Raw genomic sequence first — 24,053 nt, 5'->3', positions numbered from 1 at the left:
TATTTTATTTTATTTTATTTTATTTTATTTTATTTTATTTTATTTTATTTTATTTTATTTTATTGTTGTGTTTTGTTTTGTTTCTCATTATTGCCTTCCTGCCTTGGCTAAATCTTTAGTGAAATGTTGGACAGAGTAATGCAAACATCCTTAAAATTACAGCACTACGTATTATGCTTGCTCTAGGTTTTTATTAAGGAAGTTCTTGTCTCTATATTTGTCTAGTGTTTTTATCCTACTAATCATAAAAGGATGTTACATTTTATCAAGTGTCTTTTTACATTTACTGATATAATCATATTGCTTTCTTCCTTTGGACTGCTAATTTGATGAATTATAACTGATTTGTAATATTAAATCAGTCTTAAATTTCAGAGAGCAGCTCAATTTGATGACAATGTGTTATCCTTTTTATATGTTGTGGGACACAGCTTGCTAACATTTTGGTTGGGAACTTCTTTTCCTCTGTCATCATGAATGAGATTGACTATATTTCCTTTCTTCCCTTGCCAGATTAATATCAAGGTTATTATACCAGCTTCTTAAATATATTGAGGGCATTCCTCTTCTTTTATTTGCTGGGAGATTTTGGGTGCTACAGAAATTATCTATTACCAAATATATGGCAGAAAAATCCAGTGAGGCTTTCTGGGAGTGGAGCTCTCCTGTTGGAAGGGTTTTGACCACAGAGTCGGTATCTCTAATATTTATGTTGGTTTCTATTTCCTCTTCAGTACTTTGGCAAGTCATATTTTTATTAAAAATTGCCTTTAAAAATTTTTTTTTCAACGTTTATTTATTTTTGGGACAGAGAGAGACAGAGCATGAACGGGGGAGGGGCAGAGAGAGAGGGAGACACAGAATCGGAAACAGGCTCCAGGCTCTGAGCCATCAGCCCAGAGCCCGATGCAGGGCTCGAACTCAAGGACCGCGAGATCGTGACCTGGCTGAAGTCGGACGCTTAACCGACTGTGCCACCCAGGCGCCCCAAAAATTGCCTTTTTTAATCCAAATTGTGTATAGATGTGTGTGTGTGTATATATATATATATATATATACACACACACACATACATACATATATATACATATTTTATACTACTACTATAAGTTTGTCTATAGTATCTAGAGTGATGTCCTTTTTTTTTTTTTTTTGTCATTGTCATTCCTATAACTACTTCACCTATCTCCTTGTTAAATTAAGTATGTCAGGGTTTTTTTGCCATTTCAAAGTCAATCCTTTATAGTCTATGTTTACTTTTGACTGTATTAATTTCTGATTTTACTATTATTTACTTTCTTTGAGGTTATTTTGCTGTTCTTTTTAAAAACTTAGGAGATAGATACTATAATCTTTAGGCTTTCTTTCTTTCTTTTTTTTTTTAATGTATGCCTGTAGGGCTATAAATTATTCTCCTACAATGGTTTTCCCTGAGCTCCAAAAGTTTTGAAAAGTGGCGTGGTTATTATCCTTCAATTCAAAGACTTTGGAATTTTCATTATAATTTTGTTAATTTTATTTCCATTTATATGGGAAATATTAATTTATCTTTTCACTGTTGACTTCTAGTTGAACTGCATTTTACTCAGATAATATGCTGTGCATAGCATAACAGTGATCTTTGGTACTTGTTACCAATTGCTTTATAATCCAATGTATGGACCATTTCTGTAAATGTTATATGTACTTTGCAGGTTTGGGTTGTAGTATTCTATATATGTCCATTATGTTGGTTGTGATTGTCTAAGCTCATATTGATGTTTTTGGATAAATTCTTTTTATATTTATGTCCACGTATCTATTTTAATTTTAAGGATACTTTGTTATGTGAATACAAATATAAAATGGTAGGTATGCCTTGCTGATTATTTGACACTTTTCATTATGCAGTCACATACTTAACTTCTGGCAATGCCCTTCTATTTCAAAGGTCATTTTGTCTGATAAAGCTAAATCAGTTTTTTTTTTATTGTTGTTAGCTACTGAACAGTGTGGTTTTTTTCATCCTTTTAGTATGTGATGTTTTAAGTGTCTTATTTTCTTGAATTTGCAAAATCCAAATTATAATTTTTGCATTTTATTTGGAGCACCTAGTCTATTTACTTTTTTTTCTTCTACATTTATTTATTTTTGAGAGACAGAGACAGAGCACGAGCAGGGGAGGGGAAGAGAGAGAAGGAGACATAGAATCCAAAGCAGGCTTGAGGCTCTGAGCTGTCAGCACAGAGACCGATATGGGGCTCTGATTCACTAACCACAAGATCATGACCTGAGCTGAAGTTGGATTCCCAACCAGCTGGGATATTCCCAGGTGCCCATATAGTTGTCTTCATTTTTAAGAACAGTTTTAGATTTACAGAGATCTCCCATATATACCACACCCAGTTTCCCCTATTATTCATAATTTATATTACTGTGATACATATATTTAATGTTTATTAATTTTTTTAATGCTTCTTTATTTTTGAGGGGGTAGGGGAGGAGGGAAGGGTATATAGAGAGGGAGACACAGAATCTGAAGCAGGCCCCAGGCTCTGAGCTGTCAGCACAGAGCCCGATGCAGGGCTTGAACTCACCAACCATGAGATCATGACCTGAGCTGAAGTTGGATGCCCAACCGACTGAGCCACCGAGGCACCCCAGTTTATTTACCTTTAATGTAACTGTTGATATATTTAAAATCTTTTGTAATTTTCTTCAGTAACACTCCCAGTTTTTGTCTGTAAGAAAATATCTTTATCTATTCTTGTAAGATATTTTCACAAAGCCATTATTTTCCTTCACACTGTGAAGATATCACTTCATTATCTTTGGATACCCATTGTTGCTTTTGTGACGTCAGCTGTCAATCTAATTGTTAGTTTTTAAAGGTAATGCGTCTTTTTTTTCTGGCTACTTTTAAGATTTTCTTTAAAAGATTTTAAGATTTGATGGCCTGCTGATATTTAGCTAATAATTCTTTATTATCATATCAACTCTTCAGTTCTTTTAGTCAATTTTAAAATGTTTTATTTTAAATTCGGCCATTTTCAGCAAGGGAATTGATGAGTAATTTTGTTACATTACTGGAATTAAAACTCACAGGTCTTTAAAAGCTTTCCGGTGGTGTGGTAAAGGACACACAGAAAGAGAAAAATAGTACCGATAGGGTGCAAAGGGAAGAAAAATGTGTGTTACAAACAACTGATGCATCTCCTGAAAAGCACTTCATGAAGAATTAGAAGCAATTGGGTGGAGAAGGAAGTAGATAATTAGGTGACCTATAGATCTGAAGTCACTCAGACTTTTCACACAGTAGGAGCACACTGGCGGAAACAGTAATAACAATGGCAATGATGCGTATTAGATGACACCCGTTAGAGGTTAAATGAAACCATCTTCGTTTTTTATGAAGATTAACATATAGCTAAAATGGCTTACATTTTCCAAGGTAGACCTGATTGCAAATCATTTACAGGACTGCCCTTCAAAAACACATACGTGCCAAGGGTAAGTGTCTTGATTTTAAATTCGAAAAATATGGTCTTCATATAGAGATGTACATAGCACACAATCTCTTGACAAGCAGGCATACTGTAAAGCAAGTTTACCTCTGCACGACAGATCAAAGTGCCCAGTGGGCGAAAACACGATCTGTGAGTTCATTGATAATCGTTGAATCTTAAATTTTCGAGTTATAAATTCATTATAAAAATACACTGCCATGGTGTTTATAAATTTCATTTTGCAGAAAAAGCTTCGGTAGGTGACTCGCATACAAAATTCAGATAGGATGCATGCTACCTGTCTGCCAGATCTGAATTGTTTTCTTCACAAGGCATTTTCATCCTAATGGAAGTTGCATAACACAATCCAATATGTTAGAGATACAGGTAGAGTGATCAAATTTTCTACTAAACTCCAGTTTAATTTACAAAAAAAAAAAGGCAACTTAAAAATGAACAGGTTTGAGAATGAGATACAAAAATAAAGAATCAGACATCTACTTTCTCTTTTTTCATGAGTTCACTCAATTAAAAACAAAAGTAAATGAGTGAACAAATAAAAGGATAGGCAAAATGCAGGACATTGTATTAAGTCCTAAGCTACAATGCTTAAAAACACTCCGCTTGAAAGAGAAAAATATACCTGCATTTTCCACTTCATGAGAATAGTATGTAAGCCAGAGGGGCTTAGAGCTTCCTCTGAACTTTTATATTTCAGAGGAAAATTGTAGTTAAAAATAATGAAGCTTTAATTTGGGCAGCTCTTCAGGAATTGGAATAAACGATACTACTGGCTAAATTATATCTTTGCACAATTTGTAGATAAACTATTTTTATTTTATTTATTTATTTATTTTTTTTTTTAACATTTTATTTATTTTTGGGACAGAGAGAGACAGAGCATGAACAGGGGAGGGGCAGAGAGAGAGGGAGACACAGAATCGGAAACAGGCTCCAGGCTCCGAGCCATCAGCCCAGAGCCCGATGCGGGGCTCAAACTCGCGGAGCGCGAGATCGTGACCTGGCTGAAGTCGGACGCTTAACCGACTGCGCCACCCAGGCGCCCCAATATTTTTTAATGTTTATTCACTTTTGAGACAGAGAGAGGCAGAGCACTAGTGGGTGAAGGGGCAGAGAGAGGAGATACAGGATCCGAAGCAGGCTCCAGGCTCTGAGCTGTCAGCACAGAGCCCAATGTGGGGCTCGAACGCATGAACTGTGAGATCATGACCTGAGCTGAAGTCAGACGCTTAACCGACTGAGCCACTCAGGCGCCCCTAGCTAAACTATTTTTTTTTTTAACCTTTATTTATTTTTGATACAGAGAGAGACACAGCATGAACGGGGAGGGGCAGAGAGAGAGGGAAACACAGAATCGGAAGCAGGCTCCAGGCTCTGAGCCATCAGCCCAGAGCCCAACGCGGGGCTCGAACTCGCGGACCGCGAGATCGTGACCTGAGCCGAAGTCGGATGCCTAACCGACTGAGCCACCCAGGCGCCCCCCTAGCTAAACTATTTTTAAGCCAACTAACCATTTACAAAGATTCTCATTTAATGCACTTGAAAAACATTCGTTTTTATTTTTTTTAACTAGTATTGCAACATTCCTCCTTTTTTGTGGAAACCATATTCCTAATAGCAAATGCATTTCTGATACCATGAGGCATTATCAAACTGTTCAACTATATTTTTTCATCCAGGTTAATCCCAATGATTGTTGAGGTATCATCGGCATAGTTTCTTATTTCATCCTTAAAACTCCTTTTGCCCCACCTTTTGATTTCAGAATGTGAAATCAAGGCCTAGAGCTGGGACCAGTATCTCTGTCAGAAGGTTCGCGATGAATCCTCCTGTCACTCATTCAGCAGTAGCTATTTCTGAGATAAAATTTGACAGAGTAAGAATCCTTTGCTTTCTAAAGGCAGACATAGGAAGATAAAGCAATCAGAACACAGATTATCAGAGAGCTAGAATCTATATGTAGCTACTATTAATAAGAACTTCCAGTATTATGTCACATATAAATCATAGCAACATAAAACACTACTCAATGAAAAGACCATAAAATGAATATAAATATGTATTTCAGCTTGTAGAACTCCACAGATTCCCAAATACTCAAGATTCAAGACACCTTGACTTGTTCTTGGAAATCACATTTCTTTCTAGCAGAAGCGGAGCACGGAATTTTACTGAGGCCGAGCAGATGAACACGTTTCATCATTATTAGGACAATATAGCCATTGTCACAGCAGGTCGATGCTGTTGCCTCATTAGATGGCACTGAGAAACGTGAACTGAGAGCAGTGAGCAAATTGAGCAAATCCAGCTGGGGAGATTATGTCAAGACACTTCGAGGCTGCTTAGTGCCTTAAAACACTAGTGTTCCTAGTGCTAGGAACATATTTCTGAGGCAAATCCTGTAATTTAAGATTTATGGCAAATTATAGTTGCAAACAGGCAAGAGAACTTCTACGTGGCACAGCTAGGAGGGAAAGCAAAGCCTCCAAGTTCAGGAGCTGCTGTTAAGTGTAGCTCAGGGAGGGAACGCAGCCGACCATTAAGCTTATTAGCCTGTTTCTTTGCAAAGTAGAAACGAATGTGTCCTAGATAGGAGATCATCGCGGTGAGAAAGGTCTTCCCTTGTGAAAGATTTAAGCAAAAATATGCCAACTAAGAGGACGAGACTTTTTCTTTCCCCTTCAAGACCTATCTTGAGATAAGATTACTATGTTTTATGCATACCTTCACAGTGTCTACATGCTGATTTCTCAGAGAATCTGACATGCGGGTCTCAAATGTGGCTACATCCTGATTGTGATAGACCTACAAACAGCAATCACAAGGAAGCTTTATATATGTGTGTTCTTGATGTGTCCTGTGGGATTGCCTAACAGCTCAATTCTTTTCCACTGTAGATGGAATAGAGTTTACCCTCCCAGCCAAAATTACAAGTGTAAGGCTGACCTCAATAAATAGGAGGAGTTATATGTATCAGACCTTTTAGCCACTGATTCAGTTACCTCTGAGTTTCTCATTTTCTTAGGCAAGACCTTCCAGAAACGTGCAAGCATTTCATTTTTCCTAAAATGCTCAATCAAAATAGAATTTCTTTCTAACAATGTGCTAAGGTCTAATAGCCATTTTATAAGCAGAAAAAAGCAGAATGGAGCATAAGCCTTTCTAAGCAACCATAAAGCTAAGTAGAAATCTGCGTGCACTTTTTTTAAATTCCTTCAACCAATAGCTACTGAGCCCCAAGCATTGTATGAAGAGCTCAAGACACTGCAGTGAATAAAACAAAAAGCCTTGCCTTCATGGCATTTATGTTGTAATGAAGGAGAGAAACAAAAAAGCAATACATAAACTAGAATAAGGAAAAGGACACCTGAATATTATTCTAGTGAAGTAAATATTTTCATAGTGTTTGCTTAGCTTTCTCTGCATAAAAGTAATGAGAATTGGGGCAAGAAACATTAATATACAAGTTCAAGGTAGTGAAATAATTTAGCCCAAATCACACAGCACATCAAAGAACGCCTCGGACCAGATCTGTCAATTCCATGCGGTGGGATTTTTCCATTACAAAGCAGTGTCTACACGGTACCCAAGGTAAATTAAATGTTCCCAAAGAGTTGTGTATTGAATATCATGAAAATACAATCTCTGAATTATCTGAAAAATTAGATGTATATCTGAATATTTCAGGCTTCTCCACTCACAGGTTCAAGGAAAGCAGGACTCGACAAGAATAGAATGAGGCAGCTGGGTAGTCAGCAGTGGAACACCTGTTATTCTCTTTTCTATTTGTTTTTTACAGAAATTACTTTCAGAGGAATTCAAAGTCGATTTGCCTCACCGCAGGTGTTTCTATTACTGTAGCCTATTAATATGGCATTAAAGGAGGTATTATTTTGATGGAAAAGCAATGGAAAAAAGTTAGGGAGCAGCACGTTTGTAAGGGGAAGGGTATCCCCTGCCCACAGGGACTACTGGAATTTGGATGAGTTGGACTGCTTGACTGTTGCTAGGAAAGCCTTCTTTGGAGAGTCTTGAAAATAAATACCTTGGCTGAAATATTTTCACTGATTATTTGAATGTCTGCGGAAGGGCAGTAGTTGTTCTGTCTAGGTTGAATAATTATGATTCTTGAAAGTAAAGTCACCAAGAAAAACAAGGAACCAAAGCTTCAATAATGTTGCTATTCATTAAGTCACAGTTAGTCGCCTGCTGCAGAGTGATGTGGAAATGCCAGGGGCAAAACAGCATGCCAAGCTTAGTGCAGCTAATTATGACTGATATGCTTTGCAAAAAGTCAGGAATAATGCAGAGGACTGGATAACACACTCACGGATTCACTTCCTCCATGACTTTGCACTAAAGCAAAGCAACTGGGAACATCATCCAGTGGATTTAATCAGTGCTGATGTTCAGTGTTGATCCTCTATTCGAACAACTCCTGTTTATTGTACAAATTGTCCACTAACTGCCCTGGGGAGCAGTGGAGTCAGGGTTCCTGTCTAGGTTGTGGGACCTCTAGATCTGAGCTCTCCACCACTGTCCCACTAACCAACTTAGACATAGTCTGTGTTCCTAAAGATGAGGTCAAAGCAAAAATTGTACCAGACAAAACTGGGCAGGTACAGAAGACTTTATGCAGGGCTATTGCAAAAGGGGAGAGAGAGAGAGAGAGAGAGAGCAGAATATAGTCTAAACTCAACATCATGAAAACAAAGAGTGGGAGAATTTTTAAGAGCAGAGAGGTGGTGGTGGTGTTAATTGGTCTTACCCAAAGGAAAAGTAAACTTTCTCATATCTTCATGGCAGCAGACAGTTTTATAACTTGGAACAAAGGTGCCTACACAAGCTAGGCTCTTCCCTTCCTACAGAAAGTGGGAGATCGGGAGATTGGGGTGCTATCTCCCATGATGTTTATGTTTCAAAGAGACTTTCTCCAGGTAATGGAATTCCAAGTAATGTCTTAACAAAAACATTCCTGGGTTGTGAAACACAATAAGAGGGTTTTCAAAGGACTTATATCTCAGAGAAGCAGAGAAATCATTTATAAGCACAAGTTTTCTAAAGAAAATGCTGTAAAGAAAGGAAAGCCTGGGACTGGAGTCAGGAATATGATGTCTGAAGTTTAGCCAGGCTGAGAGGAATGTCAAGTCCATCTTGGTGGATGGACTGCGGGTGCTTCCAACATCAAACCCTTGGCTTCCCTTCCGTCCTCATTTCTCAGCACAGGGAACCACACATTTTGCTTCTACACCATCATCACTATGTCTGTGGAAATAATTTCTATAAAAGTGTGTCCTTAAAATCTCCGTCCAGACTAATCAACTGTTTGTTAACTACTCCTGGGAATATGGTCAGGCACTGGGAGCCAATCTGTGACACCTAGTTGGTTAGAAAAGGGAGCAGAGGAATGTGGCATTCCCTACCCCCAGCTTCCAGGTAAGGGCTTTAGTATGAAAACCTTCATCACCTTGAGGAAGGTAGATTAAAGAGCAGTCAATTCAGCTTGGTTTGGTTTTGAATGTATCTGCAAGGCAATGCTGTCAGTGGAATTAGCGAGATTGGAAACAGGAAGTGTGAAATGTCTTATTAATCAGTGATCATGACATTCAAATTTCTTTAGTTAGAACTATGTGAACCTTCTCAATTAAATGCTTTGATATATTTATTTGGCTAAAGGTAAGCTTTTATATGCCAATCAAAGATACTTTGATGGAACAATGTTTTTTAAGTGTACTCTTTCAACATCCTGTAAACCTTTGCCTGTTTGTAAGGCAATCAATGCTTGGATCCAGTGTCCTGGGCTCAGTACCCCTTTCCTCACATGGACTTTGCTAGTCTTCCGGGAGATATTAGCATCGACGTTCTCTGCGCTAACAGAGAAACATGGCTCAAGGAGTATTAGGTAAAAGGTATATTTAAATGATTCATCTTCCTTGGTGCTTTTCATACACTCAATCTAAATCACCACATGTGCATCAAGAATAGACCAAGAATTGTGAGACATTTTGGAAACAGAAAGACTTCTGTAATCTTAACTACAGTGGAGATTTCCAGACGACTGAGTTTTTGAAATATTCAATTGCACCTGCATGGCTTCATTAGATAATCTGCTCATCTACAGATAACGTTTGTGAAGATGGAAAAGATTTCCAGCAGTGCCCTTCCCTGGAGAAAATCTGGTAAACCTGAAGTCACTGGAACTTATCTGCGCCCACCAAATCAGGTGTCCTTGTTATTCATTAGCCTGTCCCTGCAGTTTCAAGATTGTATAAGAAAGCAAATGGACCAACACTAACAATTAGTCTCTGGTGAAGATCCCTCCCCAGTTGAGTGTTTATCTCTGTCTACTGCATCAATACCTTTGATGGTTGTTTTCTGTTGATGATTTAAGAGGTTGTGATTTTGTCTAAATGAAATGCTAATCAACTGAAATAAATCTTGGAAAAGATGCGGGAAGAAGAAAATGATGTTTGGGAACTCTTTCTCACATGTCAAACCATCTCCAAATAAGCGTCTGGCAGAGTGAGATCAGTTAATTTTGGAAGAGAAAAATCAATGAGGGTGATGACGTGACAGATATTTTCACAAGAAATTGACTTGAGAGTTGGAGAATTAAAGGGAGCACCAACAAAATTGATGAGGGCTGCTGAATACTAACACTGTTCATGATATTGTGACCAAAAGTGCCATGTTAACGACAATTTTGACTGGGAAATTGGATCTTCCAATCCAATCAACACCGAACCCATTATCTGTTGTTTACATGATTCATACTTACTTTCTTATTTTTAAAATACTGATCAAATGAACTAATTTGTATAAGTTGTATGATTTTTAAACATAACGTTTCCAATCAGATGTCTCAGTTGCATTCGCTGTTTAATGGCATTTCCTCTTCTTTGTCGTGAATGTACCTCAGGTACTTTTTCCAGGTTCCACTCATTCTTACATGATGAAGATGGCACACAAATCACTGGCTTTCATTCCCTCCTCTCAAATAAGCAAGGAAGTCTTGCCCACTATTTTTTTTCCTTGCTCCCAACCACCATACCAGTCCCATATTGTCTTCAAGGTTAAAACTTGGATTAGATCTTCACCTTTTCTGCCTCCCTCTTTATATGTGCCTTGTCCATCCTATGGAAAATATCTTAGACCTCATGGAAAAACTGAGAAAAATGCCATCATTAATATTTTGTTGATATGCTTTCTCCTTCAAGAAGGATGACTGGGATCTACATGGGCTGATGTGATTAAGGCTGGGAGGACAGCTTCTCTGGAGAACATGTTCTCTGGATACTGAATTGCCTTCTTGGACACTTTTTTAATAGTGATTCATGTGATAAAACTGCAGCTCATTTTCTAAATGTCAAGGTTCTTATGAAGTCACCACTTTCTTTCTCTTTCTTTCTTTCTTTCTCTTTCTTTCTTTCTTTCTTTCTTTCTTTCTTTCTTTCTTTCTTTCTTTTTCTTTTTTTCTTCCCCTTCTTCTTCTTCTTCTTCTTTTCCTTTGCCAGAAAGGAAGGCTAATGGTTTAACAGAATGCTAGGTCAGATCACTGACTTGTTGATAATTAGACAGGTGAAGTGTATGCACCTATTTAATTTCTATTTTGAAGCACTGTTAATTCGCTCAGAAAAAAAAAAGTAGAAATTAGAAGTCTTCAGGTTATACTGAGTGCATAAGTCAGCAATGAGCTCGTCATGTTGGGCCAAGGTTTCACATAGAAGAAAATGACTTCAGCTAGTCCTGTATTTTTTACCTGAATGTTATTTTTGGTTTAAATTACTGCAATAAATTGTTTGCATAAACGAAGTGGGAGTACTGGTTACTCCAGCGGTAAATGAATGAATAAATCTATTCATAGGCATTAACTATCAAAAGTTACTTATTGCATTCTTATTACGTTCTCATTATTATGTTAAAAATTATAGATTTTTAGAACAAAAAGCAATTAAGTGTGTTGTTTAACTTATGTTAATATTAAAGTATAAAGAGAGAAAATCATGGTCTCCTTATATCTCTGGAAGCAAAGTCAAATATTTAAGAATTCCTCTTTTACTTAATGCATTTTAATACCTAAACAAAGTATGCTAAAATATAAAATTTACAAACTTAAAAGGGCACTTTTAAGCACTAATACTTGATATGAATTGGTATCCAATACGTACAGATATATTTTTTAAATGTGTGGATAACATTGTGGGGTTTCTATTATTTTATTTTTTAAGCTTATTTTGAGAGAGAGTGAAAGGGGTAGGGGCAGAGAGAGAGAGGGAGAGACAGAATCCCAAGCAGGCTCCACACTGTCAGCGAGGAGCCCGACGCAGGGCTCGATCTCACGAATCATGACCCAAGATCATGACCCAAGCTGAAACCAATAGTCAGAGACTTAACCCACTAAGCCACCCAGGGGCCCCACATCGTGTTTGATAAATAATTAAAAATTACATCTCGCAAAGCTTTAGCATTCTATTTTGTTATATGTTTATTCTGAAGCAGTTGGCTTTACTTTAATCTTAATTATCTCATAATCATTTTAAAGAAACTGCTTCTAACTTCTCAGATACAATCAGGCTATCGTCAAAGAAAGTCTAATTAAATACAAACAGACCATTATCTTATATGAGTCCCAGTTTGCCACAGATCAATTTAATTCCTCCAATACACAGGAAAATTACTCTTTTGAATTGCTTGTAAATAAAATGATTGATTGTGTGAGTGACTTCATGATGGATATTCCATTTGTTCCACGAAGAATTTGTAACAGCTAACAGAAAAGATAGATACAATAAAATGGTAAAACAGAGGTTAAAATTCAAGGCTAAGGAAAATAGAAATTATAACAAAAGGCCAGTATCATGGTTCAAAACAGCACACACATTCAGGCAATAAACTCCTACATGTTTGTTACAACTGAATTTTGAATTTGTTTTTGGGGATTTCTGAAGCTGAACTGAAATGGAAACATGAGCAGTTATATAGATATCATAGTTCTTGAGGAAAAGTAAAGAAGGTATTTAGATGTGGGTGAGAGACGAGTTTGCTGTGCCAGAAAATGCCAAGAGCTTCTATGTTTTGGACCTTATTATTAGCATTATTTAAAAAAATCCAATGCAATGGTAAGTCAAGAGCTCAAGGTTTTATTCTTGGCCCTACATCCAAATATCTGTATGATTTGAATAATTCATTTTAACTTTTCATGACTTCAATTTCTTTATCTGTAAAGGTAGGGGATTTAGCAAAGTGACCTTTACTGAAGTTTTTTTGTAGCTCTGAAATCCCATAATCAATGGGTTCCCATTTCTCCAGCATAGAGAGAAATCATTTGATCTTTTCAAAGGACATATTTTACAGGTAAACTTCATTTTTTTAAGGTTTATTTATTTATTTGGAGACACAGAGAGAGAGAGACAGAGAGCAAGCATGGTGGGAGGCAGAGAGAGAGAGGAAGAGAGAGAATCTCAATCCGGCTCTGCACTCTCAGCCCAGAGCCTGATGCGGGGCTTGATCTCACAAACTGTGAGATCATGACCTGAGCCAAATTCGAGAGTTGGACGCTGAGCCCACTGAGCCACCCAGGCGCCCCTATAGGTAAACTTCTTGTTAGGGAGAAGTTGTTTTAAGAAGTTATTTTTAAGAAATTGTTTAAAGAAGTTAAGGATCACCTGTCGATCATGTCAATCAAATAAGAGAACTGATCAGTTTTGTGAGCCTGAGAGACGTCACTCAGGAAATGAAACAAGAAACCTGAGTCAGCATGTGCCGGGTGGGAATCTACTTCCTAGTGCGTCTCCTTCCATTGGCAATGCCACGTGCCTCCACGGTGATCTACGAGGAGAGCAGGAAATCAGTCTTGCTTTATCCCAGAATCTTGACGGTGTCAGGAGTGAGTGTCTGCTCACTAACTGTTGCTTGATGTCTGACCCTCCAGTCAGACATGTTACTCTTCTGTTGACATGTTACCAGAATTACTGTGCAGCATTAGAAGCATCTAATGTGAAGTTGGAGGTCTAATGTCATTGCCTATCTTGAACATGGTGTGGAGTCAAAGTGGCCTTTGAAAATCCCTTATGAGGCTCATAAATCACGGCATGCTGAATTTTGTGAAAAAGTCTTATGAAGTTATTTGCGTGTACGTGTGTACTACACAGAAATGCAGAATATGTAATAAAATACAAGATAAGTATAAGCTTACCATCTTTTCAATAATGAGAGAGCCAGAGAGAGGAAAAAATTTGAAAAAGGAAAATGAACATGTAGCATTGAATCTGCATGAGTTAAATGTGCTCATGGCATGCCATTATACCCCTAAATAGCAGCAGCTCTGTGGGACTGTGAAATGGGCAAGGTGTGAACTGATATCAGGATGAGTGTCATTCCCAGTTCACTTTCCATGTCCTCAGGAGGAGAGACCTACAGGCCACAGTTTTCATTGCTATTATGTGGAGCTGGTCCATAGGGCCTGCTTCCTGACTGCTTCAACAGGTGGTCAAGGTGAGTTCCATTTCTCCCTTTCTCCAATCCCCTCCTCTTATCACTGCATGTTAGTGATGAGAATCTATGGAAGTCCAGAGCAAAAGGAGAATTCTGTGAGGTCCCTTGGAAACCTTCATGAGCCAGTCAATAGCCCATCAGACTACCTACCATTTCAACCTTGAAAGTGACAGGGTCAGGTACAACGGGTCAGGTTACTGTGCGGTTTCGAAAACCTCCAAAATATCAGACGATTAACATCACAAAGGTCTATGTCTTGCTCATGTTACCCATCCATCACAGACTGGCTGAGACCTCTGCTTCAAGCTGTGCTCAGTCCGAAACTCAGGCTGATAGAGCAGCAACTACACGAAATATGTTATACACCATGGCGGAAAGCTGGAGAAATGAAGCAAATCATACATGCCCTCTTTAACACTTCCACTTGGAAGAGACATGCCCCTTCTGCACAATTTGCATTGACCCAAACAAATCAGATGGCCATACCTTGTACCAAGGAGATGAGCAAGTGTAATCCTTCCCCACACTTAGGAAGACAGCAGGAAATATTTGCTGGATAGCTTTAATGACCATTGCAACAAACAGGTGTGCCAAAGAGTTAATTCTTTAAGGTCTCCAAGTCCACTTTGATCTGGCCTTATGTTCTTAAATAAACTTGAGGACGGCTCAGCTACATGAATGATTCACATATCGCAGTGAAGAAACCAACCATCCTGTCACTTTTCCCCTTTATTTAAGAAAGAAGGAGGAGACAGGCACCTAGGTGGCTCAGTCAGTTGAGCATCTGACTCTTGATTTTGGCTCAAGTCATGACCTCAGGGTTGTGGGATCGAGCCTGCTTGGAATTCTCCCTCTCTCTTTCTCTCGCTTTCTCCCTTTGCCCCTCTCCTCTGCTTGTGGGCTCTCTCCCTCTCTAAAATAATTTTTTAAAAAAAGAAACAAAAGAAAGAAGAAGGGGAGAGAGAGAAAGGGGGCACTCTTAGTAGAATCTCAAGTGCTCTTGCAGAGCCAGTACGATGAGTATTTTAGTTAAATTAATCCCTGTGGTGGAAAGAGTAATGGGCCCCCAAAGATGTCCATGGTCAAATCCCCATAACCCGTGCATATGTTATTACACGGCAAAGCAGAATCAAGTTTCAAGATGGAATTAAGGTTACTTATCAGCTGACCTTGATGTAGGGAGATTATCTTGGGTAATCTGGATGGATCCCAGTGTAATCATCAGGATTCTTAAAAGTGCAAAAGGGAGGCAGAAGAAGAGGTCAGAAGTCAGAAGGACATGATGTAAGAGCTCAACCTACCATTGCTGGCTTTGAAGATGGAGGAAAGGTGCCATCAGGCAAACACTACAAGCAGCCTGTGGAAGTCAGAAAAGGCAAGGAAACAGATTCCTCCATAGAGCCTCCTGAAAAGAATGCGGTCCTGTCAACACCTTGATTTGCTTCCCGTGACACCCGTGGCAGACTTCCGACATACAGAATTTTAAGGTAATATATTTGTGTCGTTTTAAGCCACTGATTTTGTGGCAATTTGTTAAAGCAAAATAGAAAACTAATATAACACCTTTATGTTTTTTTAAACTGACTTGTACTTCTAAAACCATGTCTCCCCTAAGGAGTTCTGTTAACTGTTTCAATAATTTGGTGATGTGGTGTGTATTTTAAATCGAAGGAACAAAAAGAAGCCCAGTGGTCTGTAAATTATTTTTTTTAGAGAGGAATTCTTTCAAACCATATGTCCAAATAAGTCACCTCTTCTGTTTCACGCAGCATGCGGCTTGGTGTGCATGTAGAGGTTTTGGTGCCTGGATTCTTAGACCTCTTTGGGAACAAACACAAACTTTTAATTCATGGGCCTGACTCCACTGGATGTCATGTGCTGGGTTTCCACTGCTTTCCTCTGCAGGAATTTTGTGTCAAAATCTCTTACAGTATCCACCTGTCTTCACAGCTGCTTTTGATTTGGAAACCATATTTTGAGAAAGATTGAACCAAAAGACATTTAGAAAAAAAATGGCATGTTGAAATTATATACTGGGCTCATCAAAGGCGAGAACGATTTCTTACTCATCATTATATACGCTTCGGTAACTTTCTTAGAATAGGAGTTAAAAACTATCTGAAATAAATGAAACCATGTGGCATGAATAAGTTCTAGGTCTCCATAGTGGGAATGTACATGTATCATGAAATTAAGAAGGGCAGTGATGTAGTGATACAACATTTCACACACTGGAATATGAAAAGCAGGGTTCAAATTCTGACTCTGTCACTCACTAATTGAGTGATCTTGGGCAAGTCATTTAACCCTATTAAGCCTAAATTCCTTCACTTTTAAAACAGGAATAAAATAATTGCACTGACTTCCAGTTTCCACTCAGGGAAACTCTATCACACTTGTATAGATATGTCTGGCTTTTAATAAAAACTTTACGTCATGTGAAAAGGTAAGGGGAATAAAACCACTTCCAAGGGATGGACAAAGCAACCAATAGAACCAGATGTGACTATGTCACAGATGTTCAACTATCTGGCAAAAAACTCAAAATAATGATTATTAGGTTAATGACTTTGGTGGAAAAGGTACAATGCGTGCAAGCTCACAGGGGTAATTTCTGTAGAGGAAAAATCAAATGAAAATGTTAGAAATGCAAACCACTATAATTGAATGAAGAATTCCTCTAATAATTTCTTCAGTAGAATCAACTCAGCTGAGTAAAGAGTCAATGAATTTGAAGCAGGTCAATACAAACTACTTAAACAAAAGGATAAACAATAGACTAAAACTAACTAATAAAACTAAGTAACTAACTAACTAACTAACTAACAAAATCAAGCCAGAAGAGAGTATCCAAGAGCTGTATCCTGATATATGTACTGTCAGAATTCTGGAGGGGAAAGACAGAATGAGAACAGGGTAGGAAACACATTAAGAGATCACGTATTTATTTTTTTCAGAATTATTAACAGACACCAAACTACAGATCCAAGAAGCTCCGAGGGCACCATGTGGAATAAATGCAACACACAGGTGCACGTGTGCACACAGCCTCCCCCCTCCCCCCCCCCCGCCGGCCACATCCAAACTGCTCTAAATAAGCGATTAAAAAGAAAATTTTGAAGGCAGGCAGGAAAAAAAAAGACATGTAACATTGAAAGGAGCCAAAATAAGAATGAAAACCGTTTCTTAGCACAAACTGTAAACCCAGAAGACAATAAAGTATCATCTTTAAAACAATGAAAGAAAAAATATCTTGCCAACCCAGAAAGCTATACTCATAAGAACTATGATTCAAAAAGTAAAGGAAAAATTGACATTTTTCTCAGGCAAACAAAACTGAGAAAAGTCATTGCCAAGAGACATTCCTTACAGGAAATGTTAAAGGAAGTTTTTTTGGACAGAAAAAATATAAATAGTAAATTAATAGAGAAGATAAAATAGAATCATTAAGGAATTCTCAACCCAAAGGAAGGCAGAAAAGAGGAAAAAAGGAACAAATAGATAACACAAACAGAAAATAGCTAGTTAGTTGGTGAATTTTAATCCAGACTTTCTAGAATCATAATAAATATGAATGGTCTAAACATACTAATTAAAAGAGATTATCAGATGGGATTTTTTTAAAAGGAAGATAGCCTGTCTATAAGAAATAAATCAAATATGAAGATTTAGACAGGTTAAGAGTGAAAGGACAAAAAAAGATAAACCAAGAGAAAGCTGGAGTAGATATGCCAATATCAGCTAAGGTATGCTTCCTGTCTGACTTATGTGGGCTGTTCATCAGCACTGATTTTAAAAATCGATCATGAAACACACGTACTTAGAGGAGTTTGTTAAGTATGATAAGCAGCAAAAGACAAAGGTTCGCTGCTCAATGTATGTCACACATACTATCTCAATTCTTATAATGGTTGCCCCAGTGTGGATAACCAATAACTGCCAAGTGGTAGAAGCAGGATGTTAATCACCGTGCAAAATTCTTTAAAAAAAAAAAAAAAAGACTTTGTTATACCTTCTGTGAGCATTATGCTGCTCTCCCTATGGGGAGGCATTAAAAATAAGCCAACCAGAGTGCCTGGGTGGCTCAGTAGGTTAAGCATTCAACTCTTGATTTCAGCTCAGGTCATGATCTCAGTTCATGGGATCGAGCCCCACATCAGGCTCTGCACGGACATCGCGAAGCCTGCTTGGGATTCTCTCTCTCCCTCTCTCTGTCAAAATAAATAAACATTTTTTCAGTTAAAAATGAACCAAAACATTCTCTAAGCTGGACTTTTTTTTTTTTTGGATGGGTATATCGCTTCAGTTTCTTTAAATGCCTTAACTTCATCTGTCACTTTTAGGAGAATGAGATGTTCATCCATATCAGGCCCAATTAAGAGTCATTGTTTCAGTAAAGTCTATAACACTATGGGTTAGAAATAAAAGCTACCCAGCAGAGTAGCATACTCAGGGTCTATATCATTACATCCAGGAGAAGACAGAAGAGCCACAGGTCAAGCAACTTGCCTAGTCACAGCCATCAATTCCAGAACAGGACTAAACACTAGGTCTCCTGACATCAAATACCCCACTTTGCAAGCCTCCGTAGCTGTTACTCTCATGCACAGAATAAAACCCCATTAAAATGAATAGTACCAGACAAAGGCAACCCCTTGTGAATGAGAAGAGCTCTAACAGTTTATTTAAAAACTGATTATTGGGTATCAGATACATATTTTATACTAAAGGAACCACATGGACAGATACCAGGGGCCCCTAAAAGTGTATGTGAAATGTGGGATTATCGGTGGACTTCTAGACTCTTTATAATATTGTTTTTATGGTAAATTGCCTTCAGAGTTTCTGTCTCTTCTTCAGATACCTATTATGCTACAGCAATGTGGATCTCAGAGTCCTCAGTACCAGGACTGACTAATTCCCAGTTTCTTTCTCTAAAGGAAATAGTACTCTTGGGTCATGTTTCCTTGAAAATTCTGAGTTGGAGAATGTGGTCACACCAGCACTGCTCTTGAAGAGAATGTGATTTCCAGGAATGAGAATGGCCTTCAGTTTATACTAAATTTAAGACAGTGTCTGTTGTTTGTCCTTGACCCTCAAATTGTTAGGAGTGATGGATTCATCTTTTCTGAGAGTTTCAGATATCTAGGACACAGAAATGTCATGTCCTATTGATGTTTTCTTTTTGTATAAATTCGAAAACAGATAACGTTTCAATAAAAACTGGATAGAAGACCATAGTCTAGTTTATAGTATTACCTCGTTTGTTCCATTAAAAAGAAAAAAAATCTAGTTGTTTTTCTCCAGAACCAGCTTTCCTAGAGAAAAGCCTGGAGATCGTGGCGGGTTGTAGTGAAATGTTGCTAGGTTAAACTTAGGTTTGGTTAAAATAAACTCACAGGAAATCTAAATCAAAAGAGTTCCTTTTTTTCAAAAGTCGATCTTTGTTCGATAAGTCACTCATTCAAAGTGCCATATAAAAGCATTACTGAAATAGAATCCGGTAAGCCAAACGAAATGAAATAAAAAAAAAATAGTACAGTATAAAAAATCCAAGTGATTTAGGAAATGAGACGTCCCCTTTCTGAAACTTCGAATTCAACTTTAGATGTGATCAAGGTGACAAATTATTTCTGTTCGCAAAAATGACATTTTCAGTATTTGTCGGCTTTAAAACATGACCTTGCTTTTAGGCTGCCCCCATGTGTTCTAATGATACCAGTGTTGGTCCCAACTGTGCATCAGAATCTTTTTCCCCCTTTTGAAAAAAAAAAAAAAAAGGTATGGATTTTTAATCAATACAAGAAAGAAAATTAAACCTGAAGCCAGACGAACTCTGTGGATGACTCAGTTTTGCTACATACTATTGCGTGGCTTTTTAAATCCAATTATTTTCTTCATTTAATTTCCTCTTCCTTCAAATTTTTCACCTAGGAAGTGGGGATGGTTATATCTGTCATATTCACTCACAGGGATGTGACTGATCGAACAATTTCATACATAGGCTAACACTTCATAAAATATAAACCTTAATTTACACACGCCAGTTACCAATGCAAGTGAAGGTACCCTTCCATCCATCACCGGTAGTTACTATATTGTAGTGCGGGGTACCATGGCATGGAACATCCTGGTTGAAGAGTCCTGGGATTCTCTTTCATTTTCATAATACTTAGTTTTGCCACCTTAGCAAATCAAATAAACTTTTTGTAAAAGAAATGACTATCTTAAAAACTTTCAGATTTCATTTTTTTTTTTTTTTGCTTTTTGTTTTTTTCTTTTTTGTTTTATGTTTTTCGCTCGAACTAGACTACTAGTCAGGATACAGGTGGGGTCTGGACCTATAACGCAACTAACATGGAACATTTCATCTTTCCACAGCTCAGCCCCATTATTGGAAACACCTTCCAGCTTTGACAACCAGTGATTTAAAGAAATCTGTAATGTGATCCACATAATGTATTGTAGACTTAAAAGTGTCATATTAAGAACTAATTGGAGCTTTCACAGAGGTAAGGTAATATATAGTATAACAACCCAAAGAAGCATAAACAATTGCTTCAAAAAAAAATGCTTCAAAGTATCTACAGTGTATGAATCACATACAAGTTTTAGATCAATCTTGACAAAACACTGCTTGAATAAAATTTCGTTTATATCTTTGATTCTTTGAAAAATTTCAGAACATGTAAAAGCCAACACACCAAAAATTCTATAATTAACTCAATGTATAGCTAGATCATTTTCTTTTTGCTACCCCATTGCCAAACAAAATTTCTTCAACGGCATTATAATTCTTTATAGAAAAAGTGATTTATAATCACTCAATTTAGTAAACACTGAAAACATTATTTCATATTTAGACAGCACACATATTGATTGACCACAATTTGATTTTTTCTGACCATTGCCATATTCTTGTAAAAGCTTGTGTAGAGTTTCCAGTGATCAATTCTTTATTCAAAGTTTTGTGGACAAGTGGTATGAATAATATAGTATTTCCATACACTGTTTCATAATTCTACTTTATTTTTTGTATATCAATGCCTGTGGCTTCCAATTAAATATTATAGAAAGTAAATTATGTTTCTTGTATTCAGTGAAATAGAGGATCAAACTAACTCATCTATTAGAGTTAACTGAATATCTCTCATATGAGTAAGGATGCTGATAAAATAGCTGAATTACTATGCCGGTTTGTGGAAATGTGATATGTCTTGGTGAATGGACAAAAATATTCAAATTTAAATTCAAAATTTAATTTGCTGCAGCTGGTATTAAATCAATATTAATATTTTTACAGAGCAATATCATTGCCGTTGGTCCGCTCTTCATAAGGTCATTTTTTTTTACAATACTGCAACAGAAATAATGTTAAAGAATAATTGGCAGAATGAATTTTAATATTTCAGAAAATGTCCCAGCTTTTGAATAGGAATACAATCTTGATTCAGGCCCAGCACCTTGATCTGCAAACTTGCATTTAACGCAATCCGTCTCCTACCAGAAGTGTCTCTGTTGGAATGTGGGAATCACAGTTTACCATTTCAATTCTCATGATCTCAGGTAGCGGAACCCCCAATTGGCTTCACTTTCAAATGCCTCACACTTTTCCCTAAAAATCAGTAGCAATGTGTGTGTGTGTGTGTGTGTGTGTGTGTGTACATATATATATACATAACTTAAAAAAAAAAATCTTCCTGTGGTCTTAACTGTCTTTTTCGTGCATTAGGGCAGAATGGGAAGACTTCATGCTAGTTTGACCGTGTCTGTCCCCAGGGTTACAGATTTTTCACTTTACAGCAGCTTCAGGCCAGGCATAGACACCACCGTGGGCCTTTTCCGACCCTTTCGCTACCCCGCAGAAAAGGGATGCTTAAAAAGGAAATTGCCTGTGGAGCTGGGAAAGCTCCATTTCATTACAGAATATAAATAAAGACTTCAAGTCTCTAGATGGCAGCCTTCAACGCGCTTGAAAAGCAGTCTCGGTCCTTTGCCACCCCCCACCCCCCTCGACTCTCATCCCCATCTTGGCCGCTAGGCAATATAGTATCAGCTGCATGTGTGCCCTCGCCCTTGGATGTTGGGTTTCGCTGCTCTCCAAGAATGCGAGCTGAAAAATGTTTATTCCTGTGCCTGATCATCTCGGCTGGAACTGCCTAGAAGTGTGCTTGGGGGAAAGGGGGGGAGTAGGGGATGACAAGATGAGCGACACCTATAAGCCCCTCGCCTAGGAGAGGTGGGGCTGTGCGGGCGGCAGTGAGACCCCCGCACCCCCCTCCCGGAGCCGCAGCTCGGGGTGGTCGTTCCTCGAGCTGCGCAAAGAGCGCAAAACCACCTGCTCGGCTCAGGGAACAGCGGCGCTCCAGCCTCAGTTTACCGCTAAGGTTTATGGGGGGGTGAAATAGAAAAATCTCAGTTTCCCAAATTCGCAAAGGACTGAGTCTGAGGGAGCGCGGAACCGGGGCAAAGGGAGAGAAGGAGACCGGAAGAGACGCTTCCAGGGAAACGCGCTGCTCCCACCCGGCCGAGTCGGAGGCGGCGTCCCGGACCCACCCCGCGTGGGGACCCCAGGCTGGGGTGGAGGCCGGCGGCGCACTCGGCCAGCGCAGACCGGCCTAGGATGTGGGGACGCTTGGGGCGGGTGGGACTGGAGCGGACCGGGTCTTGCCGTCCCAGGTCTCGGTGGGGCGCAGCCTGGGTGCCGTCGGGGATTAGGGGCAACCCCCCCTCCTCCTTCGCACCCCTTTGCCCAGACCCAAATGCACGGGGATGGGGACTCTGCCCTGGTCTCGCTCCTCCTCGGCTCATCCCCACCTAGGAGCCCGTCCCCCCACAGGGCGCGAAACCCGCGCAGGCTGTGCCCACGGAAAGTCTGGCTCCCGCCGCGTACAGCCGACCCCAGCCCCGACCCCCGAGGCGGGCCCGGGCTGTCCCCCGACCCCCAGCCGCCCCGGCGCGCAGGCCGCACCCAGCTCCGCGCCCAGTGGTGCACTAGACGGGGGCCCACCGTCCCCCGGGGGCCGCTCGCTCGGCCGGGGCCAGACCAAGCCGAGCTCAGACCCTGGAGTCCCCGGAGCAAGTTCGGGAGCGACCGGGGGCGCGCGACGGAGTTCGAGGGCCACTGGGTGGGGCCAAGGGGGAAGCGGGTCTTACCTCGGTACGGAGAGCAGGGAGTTGCCATCCATTGGCGACGCGCGCGCGGGGGAGAAAGGCGGCAAGCGCGCGCGAAGGACGGAAGTCTGGCGCGAGGAGCCGGTGCCCGGAGCGCACGGACGGGCGCGCGCAGGCTGGGACCGCTGTCGGGGACACGCTCCGCCCCGGCCGGGAAGCGCTGCCCGCCGCGACCGCTGGGAGCTCCCCTCCCTGTCGCCCCTCCGATCGCGCTGGCTCGCTGGGCCCGAGCTCCAACCCTTTGCCCTCCGCCGCCGCAGCCCGGGTCCAGGGCGCTGGAGGCTCCCTCGGAGCTTTCCCGGCCTCTCCCGGAGCCCAGCAGAGGTGACTCTGAACGTCTCTCTCCCCTCCGCCCTGCCGTCGCGTCTCCTCCCCTCTGCCTCTGGGGTGCGGCGGGTCTCAGCCCTGAAGTTGTTCACCCACTTTCCCTCGTTCGCGCTCTACTGCTGGCAATGCCCACATTCCCCACTGGTCGCGCACCATTCCCTTGTTTGCGTTGCTAGATCTGATGTTATTTTTGGTGTCTTCTACCATGTAATTGGCTGATAAGTCAGAGCAATACTGTCCTTGATCTCCCAACTAGTCTTTCTTTACGTGGCCTCTCCTTCCTGTTTTTGCTTCTCAAATTCTTCATCTAACTCATTTTGCTTAATTGTGACTCACTCACTTCTTGCCTGCTAGAAGCTCGTGTGCACATAGAGGTCTCCAAACCCATGACTGTGGTCATCCATCAGAGGCCAGCACCCAGGCCCTGGAAGGAAGGGCCGTCAGAGAAATCCCCAAGGGCCTGCTTCAGCATCTCCTTGAGCAAAAATGACATTCGTTTTCAGAAGAAAGACGTCGGTGTTAACAAATGACTTTTGAGAGGACACTGTTGAC

General features: G+C 39.9%; 1 protein-coding gene across 3 annotated transcripts in view; it reads right to left on the bottom strand.

Moving 5' to 3' along the window:
• The window catches only part of SPHKAP (SPHK1 interactor, AKAP domain containing), a 162,603-nt gene extending 138,865 nt beyond the window's left edge, over positions 1 to 23,738 (bottom strand). For 2 of the 3 annotated variants that reach the window (XM_040450794.1, XM_040450795.1), the window contains exon 1: positions 23,157 to 23,737. In XM_040450794.1, the coding sequence (XP_040306728.1) occupies positions 23,157 to 23,188 (32 nt within the window). In that variant the 5' untranslated portion in view covers positions 23,189 to 23,737. Of the gene's footprint in view, positions 1 to 23,156 lie in introns of all 3 variants that reach the window. The other variant, XM_040450796.1, reaches the window with a different exon arrangement.
• Positions 23,739 to 24,053: the final 315 nt, after the last annotated feature.

Source organism: Herpailurus yagouaroundi, unplaced genomic scaffold, assembly GCF_014898765.1.
Source record: "Herpailurus yagouaroundi ecotype Mexico unplaced genomic scaffold, PumYag 202, whole genome shotgun sequence".
In the NCBI taxonomy this organism is placed as follows: Eukaryota; Metazoa; Chordata; class Mammalia; order Carnivora; family Felidae; genus Herpailurus; species Herpailurus yagouaroundi.
Note: the sequence above shows the minus strand (reverse complement) of the source record. Positions and strands in the feature narration are given on the sequence as shown.